General features: G+C 40.1%; 1 protein-coding gene across 1 annotated transcript; it reads left to right on the top strand.

Annotated features, from left to right (window-relative positions):
- Window positions 1-201: 201 nt before the first annotated feature.
- Window positions 202-777, top strand: LOC142549967 (uncharacterized). Its single transcript, XM_075659211.1, has one exon. The coding sequence runs from the start codon at window positions 202-204 to the stop codon at window positions 775-777; it is 576 nt and encodes a 191-aa protein (XP_075515326.1).
- Window positions 778-18831: the final 18054 nt, after the last annotated feature.

Here is an 18831-nt window from a genome sequence, read left to right as displayed (position 1 = left end):
CGGGGTAGACAAGAAGGATCCTCGTCCAGGAACGAACTGAGATCTCGCCCATCTTCTAGGCGGGGTCGAGGCCCTTCATGGATACATCAGAGGATCGAGGAGCCGAGGAGAGAAGTTCGAGGTCAGGATATCCCTCGGGAGCCCGCTGAACCGATGAGGGGAACGAATGAGGATAACCACCCTACGAGAGGAATGATTCACATGATCTCGGGGGGTGCTACTGATGGGGATTCCGGGCGAGCGCGAAAGGCGCATGGCAGGAGGTTGGAGAATTTTGAAATATCTAGCGGTGCGGACTTATCCCAGGATCATGTCATAAGTTTTGGACCAGATGACCTCCGAGGCATTGTGGCTCCTCATAACGATGCCTTGGTGGTAATGGCCACCGTTGCCAATTACGATGTGGCACGAATCTTTATTGATAATGGAAGCTCTGTTAATATCCTGTTCAATAGCACTCTGGATCAGATGAAGGTGGGGGGATTTGAGTTCGAGCCAATCTCTACTCCTCTATATGGATTTGCAGGACATGCCATCCCGCCGCTTGGTCAGATTGTCCTTCCTTTATCTTTGGGACATGACCCTTGGCGGGTAACAAAGATGACAACATTTACTGTGGTGGACACCTCATCCGCGTACAATGGAATTCTTGGGCGACCAACACTAAAGGATTTCAGAGCTGTAGCATCCACGTATCATCAGAAGTTGAAGTTTCCTATAGGGAAGGAGATTGGAGTCTTATGCAGGGACCAGAGGGTCGCGCGTCGGTGTTATTAGGGGATAGTGAAAGAAGAGGGGAAGAGGGCACGTGTGGAGGTCAATATGATTAGAAGGGGGCGAAGCGGGTTGCCCGTAGTAGTGAAGGAGGTTCATGAGGTGATAGATGAGAAGTCGGAGATCGTGACATTGGGGCCCGACAAGAAGACGCTAAGAATAGCCCCTGACCTTGACCTAGAGGTCAGGGATGAACTCATTACTTGTTTACAGGCTAATCTCAGTGGGTTCACTTGGTCAGCCCAAGAGCTCACAGGGACGAGCCCAGATGTAGCAGAACACCGATTAAACATCTTACCAAATTCTCGTCCCGTGAAGCAGAAGAAAAGACACTTCGGGCCCAAGAAAGATATAGTTATAAAGAAGGAGGTGGTAGAGTTGCTCAATGCTGGGCACATTCGAGAGGTGCAGTTTCCTACTTGGCTCTCGAATGTCGTTCGTGTTCCGAAGAGTTCAGGGAAATGGATGATGTGTGTGGATTTCAGAGACCTCAATAAGGCATGCCCTAAAGATTGTTATCCTCTGCCTCGGATAGATCAGTTGGTGGACTCTACAGCGGGACATCAATATTTGTGTATGTTGGATGCTTATCAGGGATATCATCAAATTCCCTTGCATGTGGAGGACCAAGATAAAGTGAGTTTCATCACCTCTGAAGGAACTTTCTGCTACGTGGTCATGCCCTTCGGACTCAAAAATACCGGAGCCACGTATCAGCGATTGATGGATAGGGTCTTTTCTGAGCAGGTGGGAAGGAATGTCGAAGTATATGTGCACGACATCATGGTAAAGTCTAAGGATTCGACCCAACTCATACCTGACTTAGTGGATACCTTTTCCACCCTCAGGTCCTATGGGCTGAAGTTGAATCCTCAGAAGTGTATCTTTGGGGTGAGGAGTGGGAAGTTTCTGGGTTATATGGTGACAGAAAGGGGGATTGAGGCTAACCCCGAGAAAGTTCAAGATATCCAAGATATGGTCTCTCTCCGGGGATCCAAAGATGTTCAGCAGTTGACAGGGAGGATTGCTGCATTAGCGCGTTTTATCTCAAGGTCCGCCCACAGAAGCTTACCGTTCTTCCGGACTTTGAGAAAGGCAAAAAAATTTGAATGGGATCCAGCCTGCGAGAAAGCGTTTGAAGAGTTGAAAAAATACCTTGCTGAGCTGCCTGTCCTGGCCAAACCGGCAACAAGTGAGCCTTTGTGGGTATATTTATCTGCCACTGAAGGGGCTGTGAGTTCGGTCCTTGTCAAGCTAGATGGATCAGTTCAACAGCCGGTGTACTATGTTTCGCATGCACTCAAAGGGGCAGAGATCCGATACTCAGGGTTAGAAAAACTGGCTCTAGTGTTGGTAGTGACAGCAAGGCGCTTGAGGCCCTACTTCCTATCTCATCCAATTGTGGTGCTCACCAACAGTCCATTAGGCAGAATCCTAACCCATTCAGATATGTCTGGCCGTTTGATTAAGTGGACTACCGAGCTAGGAGAGTATGACATCCAGTATGAGCCGAGAACAGCTATTAAAGCGCAAGCCTTAGCCGATTTTCTGGCTGAGACCGTGCACCAAGAGAATGAGGACCCTTGGAAAGTATATGTGGATGGTTCCTCTTTGAAAGAGGGAAGTGGGATGGGAGTGGTACTGATTTCACCAACTGGAGAGGAAGTGAAGTTAGCTGTAAGGTTGGACTTTAGAGCATCCAACAATAAGGCAGAATATGAGGCTGTGTTGGCAGGACTTCGAGCAGCCAGAAATGTGGGAGCTACTCGGGTACTTATTTTTTCTGACTCACAGTTGGTAGCACAACAGATGAAGGGGATGTATGATGTGAAAGATGAGAAGTTTATTGAGTATGCTCGAGAAGTGGACATAGTCAGAGAGAAATTCACACAGATTACATTTGAATAGATTCCCAGGAAATAAATGAAAAGGCAGACACTCTAGCCAAAATGACTGGAACAATGGGAAGTTGGAAGACTAGAGATGTGGTATTTCAAGTTGAACTCACACCCACACGAGTTCACCAGCAGTTGAATAGGAGGAAGAGGATTGGAGGACTGGCATAGTTGATTACTTGAAAGAAGGAAAGCTTCCTGATAACCCTCGCGAAGCTCGTAAGTTGAAGACAAAGTGTTCGCGTTATGTGATGATCGGAAAAATGTTGTATAGAACGTCTTTTGTAGGGCCGCTTCTTCAGTGCTTGAGTTATCAAGAGGCTGATTATGTGCTCTGAGAAGTTCACGAGGGATGTTGTGGAAATCATTTAGGGGCTTACGCGTTGGCAAGGAAGGTGCTGCTCGCCGGTTATTCTTAGCCCTCCGTACTGCATGATGCTCAAGAGTTAGTGATGTCTTGTGATAGTTGTCAACGCCATGCCCGGTTACATCACCGGCCGGCCGCGGCGATGAAGGCTGTCACGGCCGCCTGTCCTTTTGACCAGTGGGGAATAGATATTGTCGGGTCTTTTCCTATAGCTCCCGCTCAGAAGAAGTTCATATTGGTAGCAGTTGACTATTTTTCAAAATGGGTGGAATCAGAGCCTCTGGCCAGAATCACTGAGAATGACGTCCTGAAGTTCTTGTGGAAGAGTATAGTATGCAGATATGGAGTACCTAGGAAACTGATATCTGATAATGGGAGACAGTTTCAAGGGGCCAGGATCCAAGCTTGGTGTAAAGAGATGAAGATCCAACAATTCTTTACCTCTGTAGCTTACCCGCAGAGTAATGGTCAGGTGGAGGTGACTAATCGGATACTGGTGCAGGGTCTAAAGGTTCGACTTGGCAAAGCTAAGGGCAATTGGGTGGATGAGCTACCAAGTGTCTTATGGGCATACCGAACCACTCCGAGGGAAGGAACCCAAGAAACTCCTTTCAGTTTGGTCTACGGTAATGAGGCAGTGCTCCCGGCTGAGATTGGGCTGGAGTCAGCAAGGGTAATATTTTACGACAAGGACAACGATGCAAGACGCGCCACTGACCTTGAACTTCTGGAAGAAAAGAGAGAGGCTGCCAGCATTCACATGGAAGCTTATAAAAATCGCATTGCACAGTCTTATAATCGAAGGGTCATTCAAAGAAACTTCCAGGTAGGTGACTTGGTCCTGAGGAAGGTGCAAGCAGAGCAAAAAGGAAAATTGGACCCAAAGTGGGAGGGTCCCTTCAAAGTTATTGAAAGGTTGAGCTCTATAGCCTATTATTTGGAGAATGCGCAAGGCAAGGCATTGAAGAGGCCCTGGAACGCTTATCATCTTAGAAAATATTATCTTTGATTTGATTGATGATGTATTTCATTTCGAATTTTCCTATGTAATTGATAAGTGCAATTTATTGTACTTTTATTACTTGTTTTTAACTTGGAATTCTGTGATTCTTGAGCAGATTTTATTTGATTTGTTGTTGTTTTTGTTGTTATAGTTTGGAAGTATAGAATAAGAGTGTGAAGTATTAAAAGTGTTGAATTGGAAAGTGCAAAAAGATAAAAAAAATACAGTAGCTGCAGCGCACCCGCGCTTATTCATGTACCGCACCCGCACTGAAATAGGCAGCGCACCTGCGCTCATACACCAGAAAGAGGACCGCACCCGCGGTCTGTTCTTCACCGCACCCGCGGTCTTCGAAAAGCAGAATCCGAAAATTCTGTAACTTTGTGTGCTGCGCGTGGAAGTTTGAGAATTTTGTGTGCTACGACTTCTATCTTGTCTGGACTATAATAAGACATCATTTGCTACTATCTAGGGTATTGAGGAGCCAAGGAAAGAGTGAAGAAGGCTACTACTAGATTGAAGATCAAATTCATCAAGTTTGGAAGAAATCTTTTGTACAACTCCGGGAACGGAATCAGCTCTTCAAACTCTTGTTCTAAATTCTTCTTTCCTTTGTTTTTCATTTGTTATGTCTTATTTTAAAACCATGTTTTGTTGTTTTGATTTTGTTATTATGAACTAAGTTTTAATTCTAGAGGAATGATGGAACAAAACTAGAAACCATGTGTTAGAAGTTATAAATTAAGTTATTTAAGTTCTTCATATTGTCCATTTGTATTGTTCTAATCTTAATGCTTTCAATTTATTGACCATATTTTGAATGATTTATATGTTTACAATTTATCACTCGGAAGAGAAAATTATAAACAAGAAAAAGATCAAATACATCAATGGTATTATGGAGTTCGAAAGGCCTATAATGCTATCGAAGCCTATAGAGAATCTAGTGCTTGTTGTGTTATTTAATTGTAAATTATTGATGGAAATGTCACAATTCATTTTTAGATAACAAATATCTACTTATTACTTGGAAGAGGGAGTAGATAATAATATGCTTTTTTGCTAATGAATAAAAAGGACTTTTATAACAAAGCTAATAAGAATTACACATGGTGGATAGTTGCGTGAAATCGGACCTCTAGATCTTTTATCTCATTGTTATTTGCTAAAAAGTTTGGTGTTATATTTTATTTAATCCATTTTCAATATAGCTATTCTTGTAAACAAATCTTTTAATTGATTTTTCTAAATAAAGTCTAGACTATTTTAATTACAAGTACTAATATACATTTATATACACATTCCTCGTGGGATCGACACTTGTACTCAAAAATACATTTTACTATAACTTGACGTCGTGCGCTTGCGAGCAATCAAGAAAATACGCAACAAGTTTTTGACGCCGTTGCCGGGGAGTGTTTATTTTAAATTTATATTAGTATTGTTACCAATTAGTCTTGATTTTAATTTAGAGTTGTTTTTATTGTATTACATTAAACATTGATTTGTTTCTTATCATTGTTTGACAGTGCATGCGAAGATCGCAAAATCTTGACTTGCTTATATTTGATCCTGAGATCGAAAGAACCGCAAGAAGATTAAGAAAGGCAAGAAGAGAAGAGATTCAAGCAATGGCTGACAACAGAGATAATGAAAATCCACCCCCTGCAATACCCATAAGAGATCATTTTAGGCCAGTACTAAATGCTCATTATTCAGGAATAGCACGATGGACTATTAATGCAAACAAATTTGAACTCAAGCCTGCATTAATAAACATGGTTCAACAGAATCAGTTTGGGGGAGCCGCTACTGCAGATCCTCATCTACATCTCAGAACATTCCTTGAAATCACTGACACGGTAAAGATAAAAGGTGTTCCTGATGATATAATTCGATTGCGCTTGTTTTCTTTTTCTCTTAGGAACCAAGCAAGAGGATGGCTCCAATCGCTTCTTTTGGGGAGTCTCACTACTTGGCAGGAGTTAGCAACCAAGTTCCTTGCTAAATATTTTCCATCTGCGAAGTCTGCACAATTGAAAATTGAGATAAGTACTTTTAGGCAAACCGACTTTGAGCAATTATATGAGGCATGAGAACGGTATAAGGAGTTGTTGAGGAGGTGTCCAAACCATGGTTTTGAAGATTTGGTACAGATTGAATTGTTTTACAATGGTTTGAATGAACAAACAAGAGGCACTGTGGATGCAGCAGCTGGTGGCACGATATTTGCAAAATCACCTGATCAAGCATATGATTTGCTTGAACAGATGACCATTAACAGTTATCAGTGGCCATCTGAGAGGTCAGGAGTAAAGAAGCCAGCTGGGATTTATGCCATAGATCCTATTACATCACTCACCGCACAAGTTTCAGCTTTAACAACTCAAATTGCAGCTATGAATAAAGCTAGTACAACAGAGGTTGAAAATGCATCGGTTGTTACTGAAGAACCACATATTCCTGATGAGGCTCATTATATCAACTATAGGAATTTTGGTGGCTATGGAGGATATCGAGGTAACCCTCCCCCTAACACTTATCATCCTGATTTGAGAAATCATGAGAATTTTTCATATGCTAATAATAAGAATGTATTGAATCCTCCACCGGTGTTCAATACATCAAAGGGGGAAGGAAAACCTTCACTTGAGGATCTAGTTGGGACATTTGTTACTGAATCTGGTAAAAGGATGGCTAGGACTGAATCTCGTCTTGATGGCATGGAAACTCACATGGAAAATATGGGTGCCACAATGAAATCATTGGAGACACAGATTGGACAGTTGGCTAATGCATTGAGAGATCAACATAGAGGTCAATTCCCAAGTAATACTGAAGTGAATCCAAAGGAACAATGCAAAGCTGTAACTTTGAGAAGTGGAAGAGAACTTGAGGTTAAAAAATCCAAAGAGAATGAGGAAAGCGAGAAGACAGTTGAAGAAGTTGAAAACGATGGATCCAAAGATGAAGTTGAAGTTGAACAACCTCCAGTATTTAAGCCGACTCTTCCATACCCACAGAGATTTAGGAAGAAGATTATTGATGATCAATTTGCAAAATTTTCGGAAATTTTCAAGAAGACTCACATCAACATTCCATTTGCTGATACTTTAGAGCAAATGCCAAACTATGCAAAGTTCATAAAAGATGTGATGTCAAAGAAGAGGAAGCTGCAAGAGTTCAAGACAGTGAAGTTGACCGAAGAGTGTAGCGCCATTCTCCAAATGAAGCTACCACAAAAACTAAAAGATCCAGGGAGTTTTACTATTCCTTGCATTATTGGAGGTACTAATGTTAATAAAGCTTTATGTGATCTTGGAGCGAGTATTAATCTTATGCCATTTTCTACTTATAGGGACTTGAAGCTTGGGGAGGTAAAACCAACCACTATAACTTTGCAACTTGCAGATAGGTCACTCACCCATCCTCGTGGAATTGTTGAAGACGTTTTGGTAAAAGTTGACAAGTTTATCTTCCTTGCTGATTTTGTAATACTTGACATGGAGGAAGATCAAGATGCTCCATTGATTTTTGGACGAACCTTCTTAGCCACTGGAAAAACATTGATAGATGTACACAAAGGAGAACTCACCTTGAGAGTTGGTGGGGAAGCTGTGATATTCAACATCTATAAGGCTATTAAAGGTAACGACGAGGTGAGTACTTGTAAAAGCATTGATATAATTGACTCTTGTGTTGCTGAGATTGGTATAGGTCATACAATAGAAGATCCATTAGAAAGATGCCTTTCTAGTACTGTTAGTAGAGTGGATGATGATGATTGGGGATTGAGATAGCAAATTTTGGCTCTTGAAGACTTGCCAAAGGTAAAGGAAGCCACACAGGAGAAGTTGGAAGAAGAAAAATGTTCAGAAATAATACCTTCAACCCCTGTTTTAAAGGAATTGCCTAGTCATCTTTGTTATGCTTTCTTGGGTGAGAAGTCGACATATCAGGTAATTATCTCTTCCTCTCTTACTTTAGATGAAAAAGAGAAATTGTTGAGAGTGTTGAGGAAATTTAAAACTGCATTTGGATGGTCGATTTCTGATATCAAGGGGATTAGTCCCACCATATGCATACATAGGATTTTAATGGAAGAGTCATACGCTCCTTATGTGGATCATCAGAGAAGGTTAAATCCAGCCATGAAAGATGTAGTGAAAAATGAAGTGTTGAAATTGTTAAATGCTTGGAGTTATATATGCTATTTCTGACAGCAGCTGGGTGTCTCTTATGCAAGTAGTGCCTAAAAAGGGTGGAATGACTTGTGGTAAAAAATGAAAATGATGAACTAATATCTACTCGTACTGTAACTGGATGGCGAGTATGTATTGATTATAGGAAGTTGAACAACGCCACACGGAAAGATCATTTTCCATTACCTTTTATTGATCAAATGCTTGATAGACTTGCTGGTTATTGTCACTACTGTTTTTTAGATGGTTATTCAGGTTATAACCAAATTGCTATAGCACCAGAGGATCAAGAGAAGACAACTTTCACGTGCCCCTATGGCACGTTTGCTTTTAGGAGGATGCCTTTTGGGTTATGTAATTCACCTACTACTTTTCAGAGGTGTATGATGGCCATATTTGCAGACACGGTGGAAGACATCATGGAAGTTTTCATGGATGATTTCTCGGTATTTGGCTCTTCATTTGATCACTGCTTACATAACATTTCCCTTGTTTTGCAGAGATGTCAAGAAAAGAACTTAGTTCTTAATTGGAAAAAATGTCATTTTATGGTCCAAGAAGATATTGTTCTTGGACATAAAGTGTATTCAAAGGGATTAGAGGTAGACAGAGCCAAAGTAGTTGCAATCGAAAAGCTTCCACCACCGAAGAACATAAAAGGGATAAGGAGTTTCTTAGGACGCGCTGGGTTTTATCGTAGATTTATTAAAGATTTTTCTAAGATTACTAAACCTTTGTGTAATTTGCTTGAAAAAGAATCTACTTTTATTTTTGATGATGATTGTCTGCAGGCATTTGAGAAGATCAAGAAGGCATTGGTGACAGCACCAATCATGTTAGTACCAGATTGGAAGGAGCCCTTCGAATTGATGTGCGATGCTAGTGATTATGCAGTAGGTGTGGTGTTGGGACAAAGGCGTGATAAATTTTTTAGATCAATCTACTATGCAAGTCGAACCATGGATGCTGCACAACAAAATTACACAACTACTGAAAAGGAGATGCTTGCAGTAGTGTTTGCATTTGACAAGTTTAGACCCTACTTGGTTGGAACAAAGGTAATTGTTTTCACTGACCATGCAGCTATTCGATACCTATTTGCCAAGAAGGATGTAAAACCACGCTTGATAAGGTGGATTTTATTGCTCCAAGAGTTTGATTTTGAAGTCAAGGATAGGAAGGGGTGTGAAAATCAAGTAGCCGACCACTTGTCACGGCTCGAACTTGAAGATAAAAAAGATGAAGGAACCATAAAAGAAGCATTTCCAGATGAACAACTGTTTGAGGTAAATTCGAAACTCCCTTGGTTTGCTGATATAGCTAACTTCTTGTCCTGTGGTACTCTCCTCCAGATTTGAGTTATCACCAAAAGAAGAAATTCTTTCACGATGCAAAGTTTTACCTATGGGATGATCCATACGTATTCAAGAGATGTGCTGATCAAGTTATAAGGAGATGCGTGGATGGCGTCGAAGCACACCAAATTCTGGATAAATGCCACTCGTCACCTTATGGTGGACATTTTGGAGCAACACGAACAGCAGCTAAGGTATTGCAATCTGGTTTCTATTGGCCTAGTATGTTTAAAGATAGTTATACCTTAGTAAAATCATGTGATAGATGCCAGAGGTTAGGAAACATTTCTAGACGTCACGAACTACCACTGACGAATATTTTGGAAGTAGAACTTTTTGACGTTTGGGGCATTGATTTCATGGGACCTTTTCCCCCTTCTTTTGGTAATTCTTATATTTTATTAGCTGTGGATTATGTTTCAAAATGGGTGGAAGCAATCGCCACCAATACTAATGATGCTCGTGTTGTAGCTAAATTCATGCATAAGAACATCTTCACGAGGTTCGGAACACCGAGAGCCATTATAAGTGACGAAGGTACGCATTTTTGCAATAACATTTTCAACTCACTTTTGGCTAAATACAGTGCGAAGCATAAAGTGGCACTGGCGTATCACCCCCAATCGAATGGACAAGCTGAAATATCCAACCAGGAAATTAAACAAATATTGGAGAAGACAGTCAACATTAACCGGAAGGATTGGACACTCAAGTTGGATGATGCACTATGGGTATATCGAACCGCATTCAAAACACCTATTGGGATGTCTCCCTATAGGCTCGTATTTGGAAAAGCATGTCACTTGCCACTTGAGTTGGAGCACCGAGCATTCTGGGCAATTAAGAAGTTGAACTTTGACTTAAAAGCATCTGGCGATGTCAGAAAATTGCAACTAAATGAAATGGAAGAATTCCGAAATGACGCATATGAGAATGCCAAGATCTACAAAGAGCAGACTAAGAAGTGGCATGACAAAATCATTGTTCGAAGGGAGCTCAAACCGGGGCAACAAGTACTGTTGTTCAATTCACGCCTCAAACTGTTTCCTGGTAAGCTAAAATCAAGATGGTCGGGGCCATTTACAATAGAATCAGTCCAACCATATGGAGCCATTGAGCTAAAGTGCAATGACGGAATAACGTTTAAAGTAAATGGACAACGGATCAAGCATTATTATGGGACTGAAGTAAGGCATATTGACAACATTCCTTTAGGCGGATCGACTTGATGTAAACTGGTGGTAGTCGGGCTGAAGACGTTAAACCAAACGCTTATTGGGAGGCAACCCAAATTTTTGTTTCTCTATTGCATTTTGTTTTCGGTTTTGTTTTTTTTTATTCTTGTATTCTTATTTTAGGATGTGTCTTTTTGATATAATGTGTTCTTTTATCTTCCCAAAATCTTATGAACTCAATTGTGTTTTTCAGGATTAAAATTTGAGGAGAAAACCATTTCTGATAGTGCACCCGCGCTGGAAAAACACCGCACCTGCGGTAGTTGATGAAAGAAAAAATAAAATTTTCCAGTACCTACACCGCACCCGCGGTCTCTTTTGGAGCGCACCCGCGGTGCTTATTGAAGAAAAAAACATAAAATTCCATTAGCCATACCGCACCCACGGTGTAATTTACACCGCACCCGCACTACATTTCCAGAGTCAACACCGCACCCGCGGTACAAAAAACAGCGCTCTCGTGGTCGCTGAAGATCGAAAACTTAAAAATCACAGTAGCTTTAGCGCACCCGCGGTAAGTTCTTAGCGCACCCGCATATGATCCGCCTGAGTACCACCCACCACAAAAAGAAGCAATGATGAGGATGGCGATGACCACTGACGGTCATTGCCCGAAGTATGTGTATTCCCTAACTTTAACGATCATTTACATCAAGGGCGATGCACATATTTAAGTTTTGGGGAGATATATTTTCTTGTGTGTTTGTAGTGTCATTTAGTTTTATTTGGTGTTTCATTTACTTTTGAGATATATTTGCTTGTGTTTGTAGTGTCTGAGATATATTTGCTTGTGTTTGTAGTGTCATAGTCATAAAATTTTTGAAATGGCCAATGATGAACAAAATTTGTGTATTGGAAGAAATGTCATGTATTTCATTCATGTTCATCAATCAATTTGAAAAATTTAGAGAACAATCATGAGATTTGGTAAATTTGAGACTTATAAATTCTAAACAACTCTGCGATTTTCATTTAATATTGAAATAATTTTTTGCAAACACATATATGATTGAGGCAATCTTTGATTTTATTTGGGCCTATTTATATTGTTCATAAATATTCATTTGAAGCCCTCTTGAGCCTATATGAGAAAAAAATTGTGTTCTTGAAATTTCTTGGAAGCCAAGCACTTTTCTTTTGAATATATATGTATTTGGTTGATGCATTGAGACATCATTTTTCACGATGATTAGATTCTACTTCGTGTTAGTGAATTGAGATTTTGTCTAGAACTATCCAAACAACACTCGAGGCGAAATACGGACAAACTATGATTAGGAATGATTTAGGTGATTTTTTGGATCGATTGAGCCTTTCAAGCTACCAAATAAAATTTTTATCATTTGTCACCTCTTTGTAGCTTATATGAATTCGAATGACATATGTTAATATGTGTAAAAGACCCCCATTCGATATCCTTTCAAGTAGCCCATATTTACCAACCCTTTGAATATCTTATACAATTATTTCCTACCTTCTCAAGGGATTAAGAATTCAAAAGATTAACGAAAGTGATATTCTCCTACAAAAGAAAAGAAAAGAAAAATGATGAATGATGTTTGATTGAAGAAGTTGGAGAAAAAGGGGAGAAAAAGAGATGAAATGAATAAAAAATGGAGATAAAAGAAAAAGTGGAGTATGCAAAAGAGATAAAAATTCAACTTACTCCTTTATTTGAACTCCTAATCTTTATTTGTAGCCATGAGCTAAGGTCTAACATTACAAGCATTGCAAATCCTATTGACCAAGTCATAGTTGTCCAATATACTAGTGGAGAGTGATTGGGAGGATCAAGCCTATGGATAATCGATAAATACTTACATTGAGTATGAATCTTGATCAATTTTACACACACCTCATTGCGTCAAATATTTATTGGGTACTCCTTTCTTGCTTGAATATATCATTGAACCCAATTTTTACCGGAAAAGACCTCTTGATTTGTGTTTGTAAAAATTGAAATCGATTGAGAATGTTTTGAAACATGAGTTGAATAGATTGGAAGTTAAGAAAATTAACCGATTGCATGATTATATCCGGATGAAAAATTGGTTTGATTGATTTGACTTGTGAATGCATGAAGAGTTAGTTAAATTATCTTGAGGCCAAGTTCTTTTAAAAATATTTCATAACTTAATTGTTTGTGTGTTTTTATTTTCCTCGGGACTAGCAAAATCCTAAGTTTGGGGGAGTTTGATAAGTGCAATTTATTGTACTTTTATTACTTGTTTTTAACTTGGAATTCTGTGATTCTTGAGCAACTTTTATTTGATTTGTTGTTGTTTTTGTTGTTATAGTTTGGAAGTATAGAATAAGAGTGTGAAGTATTAAAAGTGTTGAATTGGAAAGTGCAAAAAGATAACCAGCGCTTATTCATGTACCGCACCCGCGGTAAGCTAGTGCACCCGCACTGAAATAGGCAGCGCACCTGTGCTCATACACCAGAAAGAGGACCGCACCCGCGGTCTGTTCTTCACCGCACCCGCGGTCTTCGAAAAGCAGAATCCGAAAATTCTGTAACTTTGTGTGCTGCGCGTGAAAGTTTGAGAATTTTGTGTGCTACGACTTCTATCTTGTCTGGACTATAATAAGACATCATTTGCTACTATCTAGGGTATTGGGGAGCCAAGGAAAGAGTGAAGAAGGCTACTACTAGATGGAAGATCAAATTCATCAAGTTTGGAAGAAATCTTTTGTACAACTCCGGGAACGGAATCAGCTCTTCAAACTCTTGTTCTAAGTTCTTCTTTCCTTTGTTTTTCATTTGTTATGTCTTATTTTAAAACCATGTTTTGTTGTTTTGATTTTGTTATTATGAACTAAGTTTTAATTCTAGAGGAATGATGGAACAAAACTAGAAACCATGTGTTAGAAGTTATAAATTAAGTTATTTAAGTTCTTCATATTGTTCATTTGTATTGTTCTAATCTTAATGCTTTCAATTTATTGACCATATTTTGAATGATTTATATGTTTACAATTTATCACTCGGAAGAGAAAATTATAAACAAGAAAAAGATCAAATACATCAATGGTATTTATGGAGTTCGGAAGGCCTATAATGCTATCGAAGCCTATAGAGAATCTAGTGCTTGTTGTGTTATTTAATTGTAAATTGTTGATGGGAATGTCACAATTCATTTTTAGATAACAAATATCTACTTATTACTTGGAAGAGGGAGTAGATAATAATATGATTTTTTGCTAATGAATAAAAAGGACTTTTATAACAAAGCTAATAAGAATTACACATGGTGGATAGTTGCGTGAAATCGGACCTCTAGATCTTTTATCTCATTGTTATTTGCTAAAAAGTTTGGTGTTATATTTTATTTAATCCATTTTCAATATAGCTATTCTTGTGAACAAATCTTTTAATTGATTTTTCTAAATAAAGTTTAGACTATTTTAATTACAAGTACTAATATACATTTATATACACATTCCTCGTGGGATCGACACTTGTACTCAAAAATACATTTTACTATAACTTGACGTCGTGCGCTTGAGATCAATCAAGAAAATACGCAATAGTAATCATTTGGAATTCAATAAAATTTTGTTCTTCTTTTTAATTCATGAATGTTGTTGTATTGGAAGAAGAGAAAAAATTTTATTTTCCTACTTAAGCTGTGCCTAGTAGAGGAGCAGAGTGGGGGCGGGGAAAATATTATTTTTCTACTTAGGATGTGCCTAATAGAGGAGCAGAGTGGGGGCGGGGAGAAATTTTATTTTCCTACTAAGGCATTGCCTAGTAGAGGAGCAGAGTTTGGAAGAAGAGAAAAAAATTTTATTTTCCTACTTAGGATGTGTCTAGTAGAGGAGCAGAGTGGGGGCGGGGAGAATTTTATTTTCCTACTTAGGCATCGCCTAGTAGAGAAGCAGAGTTTGGAAGAAGAAAAAAAAAATTTATTTTCCTACTTAGGCTGTGCCTAGTAGAGGAGCAGAGTGGGGGCGGGAAAAATTTTATTTTCCTTAGGCTGTGCCTAGTAGAAGAGCAGAGTGGGGCCGGGGAGAAATTTTATTTTCCTACTAAGGCATCGCCTAGTAGAGGAGCAGAAGGCAGGAGAAGAATTTTATTTTCCTGCTAAGGTATCACCTAGCAGAGGAGTTAGAGGGTGTGAATGTTGAATTTTTATTTTCTTGCTAAGGTATCACCTAGTAGAGGAATTAGAGGGTGGGGATGTTGAATTTTCAATTTCCTGCTAAGGTATCGCCTAGCAGAGAAGTTAGAGGGTGGAGATGTTAAATTTTTATTTTCCTGCTAAGGTATCACCTAGCAGATGAGTTAGAGGGTAGGGGTGTTGAATTTTCAATTTCCTGCTAAGATATTACATAGCAAAGGAGTTCGTATCATGTCGATTTTATTCACCCTAGTGGTTTAAAGGCATCAGAGATAAATTCAGAATAAGCAGTGAATGCAAACACAAAATACTCAATACGACAGAAAACGATTTCGTACAATGCTAAAAGTGCGCGAAAAGAAATAATCAAATGTAAACATCAAAAAAGTTGCATAGTACTACAAAAAGTAAAGCAGTGCATAAAATAACAGAATATGGCCCGAAGGCATATAATGTCTGCGTAAGCGTGGCACGGCGTGGGCGAGGGCGAGCACTCGGCGCTCGGACGAGCGTGGCAAGGCGTGGGCGAGCACTCGGCGCTCGGGCGAGCATGGCACGGTGGGGCGAGGGGCGAGCACTCAACGCTTGGGCGAGCGTGGCACGGCATGGGCAAGCACGCGGCGTGGGGAAATCACTCAAGCGCTCGGGCGAGCGCGGCATCGGGCGAGGGGCGAGTGCGGCACACGGCGTGGGCAAGAAGGCGAGGGCTCGGCATGGGCGAGCAGGCGAGGCTTCGTGGGCGAGCAGGCGAGGCTTGAGGCGAGGCTTCGTGAGCGAGCGTGGGGAGGGGGCGACGCTGTGATGGTGGAGCGTGTGTGAATTGCAGAGGAAATTTTTGTGGGTGAAATGAGAATGAAGTGAGGAAGGAGCCGATATTTATAGGGGGAGCCCAAATCTTTCCTTTAAGAACAAGATTGTGATTTAATTTGATATCTTTTCTTTCAGAGCAGGATTACGATTTGATTTGTTTCCAAATCTTTGGAGACTGACAAACGGCAGAAAGAAAATGCACGTCCGTCACCCTTGCGATCCCCGTAATTTTCGCAGTGGTGGACATCGTTCGTTAACGGCAAACATAAATTTTTTTTCTAATACGGTACGTCCTCGTCGCCGATAAACCAGGGACAACACAACTAATCGAACTTTGAACCTATGATTCAGTTCGACTCGGGAGGGGGAGACTGGTGATACCCCATGGATGGGCCCACTACCCTTGGCCCATCCCTAGACCAAATGGAAGACAAGCCCATCAAGGGCCCAGGTATCCTTCTACTAAATACCAGGTTTGAGTGTTCAGTTAATTCATTCACTATATTGTTTTCAACAGCACCCTTAGCTGCTCCCCATATATTCTCAGTCTCTGACTTGAGCGTCGGAGGGGCTACGCCAGGACACCCTCCTGGCCCCCTCCTAAGGATCTTATTTGTGATTTCAGGCTCAGGGTAATTTCAAAATCTGCGTCTGGACTAGTGACACTTGCTGGAATCGGACCCTAAATTTTCCGTTAGTATCAACGTATATTCACTCACATATACATCTTTTCTTCCTCATCCTTCAACTGCTGACTTAAGCATCAGAGTGACCACATCGGACACCCCTCCGGCGCCCATTCACGAGTTCGTTTCCTTGTTTGCCGGACACGGTTGCAGCCATATTATACAGAGATCTATATTCACCACGAGATATATCTCCTTGCTCATCTTCCCAAACAAAACTCTTATCAGATCTGGTGGATTGTCCCCGACTCCGCTCAACCAATTCACCCAGATCGCATCAAACTACAAGAAAGTTTTTAAATTCAGAAATAATATGAAATAATATAACAGACACGGAATAAACTGTCAGCAAATGTGAATGATGGTAGGGCAAATATTAATGGTGTTGGTTGACAAACGCAGCAGAAAAATTCAACAATTTTTTGCAACACGTTTTCATTTAATGAATAAATGAAAATGTGTTCCACAATACGCGTAGGAAGCTCTATAAATAAAGCTCACCTCCCTTCATTTCAATCATCCTTTCGTCGAGTTTTCTCTCATCTTATAGCATTTGAGTTCTAAGTTCTATAATATTTGTGAGCTTTTTGTTCTCCTTTATTAAAAGATTGTGTGTTCTATTTAGAAACACAGTGAATTGTTGTACACCATAAAATATTATAGTGAAATTCTTTTCATTTTGACCGTGCTTTTTACCTTAATAATTTTTAGGGGCTTTCCACGTAAATCTTGGTGTCCAATTTATTTTTTATTTTCATATTTATTATCTCAAATTGTTGCACATATGACCAACATAAACGACAACAAAACAATACCAAAATAACAAACAAATGAAATGAGGATAAAACAACTAAAAAATAACGCGACGAAACCTAGACATGTTGCTTAGAGAAGCGAGAATCTATTATGTGATTCTATCTCGACCCATTGCCAACAAATGTGGTAAAAATCGAAGCAAGAATCAAAGATATCCATGAAAAGACGTCGACCCGCTACTTAGAAAAGTAGGAACCTCGGTTTCAATGACTAACGTGACAAGGAGTGATCCTTGACAAGTTTCACATATTGGGATTGGTGATACCCCCATAAGAGCTCGGGTCATGGTCGACCCGGGATATTTCAAATCAGGGTAAGTTTATAGGAGGAGTTCATCAGAATCTGCCCGAATCCGGCAGGTAAATTCCCGAGACATCTTCTTCCCGTGTTACTAAAGGCCCAGGCTTTCATACAATCTCCCGGGAGGCTTTCTACCTGGGCTACCTCGAAAATAGCAGTTCACTCGAGTGCAGCAGTATGAGCTACCTTATGCTTGACAATCATTACTGTCAGAACTACAGAGGTTGACGTGTCAGAGAAGTTATCAGATGTAGGGTATGAGCAGCCACTTTACCCTAATTAGCAGGTGGACACTAAAAACAAGACAATCAAGAGATTTATATCCTATAAATAGCATGTATGTATTTTATTTAAGGATTCTGGTTCTTTGAACATTCACGTATATTCATCACATACAACCTGTTATCCCTTCATCTACACCTGCTGACTTAAGCATCGGAGTGGCCACGTCGGACATCCCCTCCGACGCTCATTCACGAGTTCATTTTCTTGTTTGCGGGTTACAGTTAAAGCTATTTCCCTTGCTCATTTTTCCCTTAACAAAACCCTTATCAAATCCGGTAGATTGCTCCAACCCAACTCACCCAATTCGTCCGGATTGCATCAGAGATCATTTAGATCCATGAGAGAATTTCTCTCCCTCAAGCACAAACTCAAGTTTGTTGGCTGAAATATGATTTTGTTTACAAGATAAATTAAGCATAAAAACCCAAAACTAAACATTAAAACAATAATGATCCAAAATAATAAAAGTAATCAAGCTCTTCATCATGAACTTGGCTAATACCGAGCAACACTGAAATTGCTTCCAATAAACTAATCGTAGTGCACTCAATGTAGAAGGATGGGGTCATTCAGTAATTGTAGAATTTTTTGTTGTGTCTACTCCTACGCCCTTGCGAGAAACCGTGTGGCCAAATTATCCCACTTCCATGCGCCCGAAGGTACACTTCGAGTGTTTGAGGAGAAGACGTTTGGCCAAGATAGAGAACACCTCATATAGATGGGCAAGGTGTTCGTCCCATATCCGACCATAAACGAGACTATCATCGAAGAAGACAGAAGAATTTGTGCAGATAAGCCTGGAAATTGAATTCATCAACGCTGACGAGGAACTCAAAATGCCCATGATGTGTTCGAAACGCAATGATTGGGATGCTGCTAGAATCCATCAGAATCTAGTGGTATCCGGCTCGGAAATCCAACTTTGAAAAGTAACGAGCACCATGCAATTAGTCCAATAGCTCGTTCGTCCTATAAGTGG

This window comes from Primulina tabacum, chromosome 6, assembly GCF_025594145.1.
Source record: "Primulina tabacum isolate GXHZ01 chromosome 6, ASM2559414v2, whole genome shotgun sequence".
NCBI lineage: Eukaryota > Viridiplantae > Streptophyta > Magnoliopsida > Lamiales > Gesneriaceae > Primulina > Primulina tabacum.
This window is presented reverse-complemented; position numbering and strand designations above follow the sequence as displayed.

Excerpts from the sequence above, each read along its gene's own strand:
- LOC142549967 (XM_075659211.1), top strand. The coding sequence starts at position 202 with ATGATCTCGGGGGGTGCTACTGATGGGGATTCCGGGCGAGCGCGAAAG.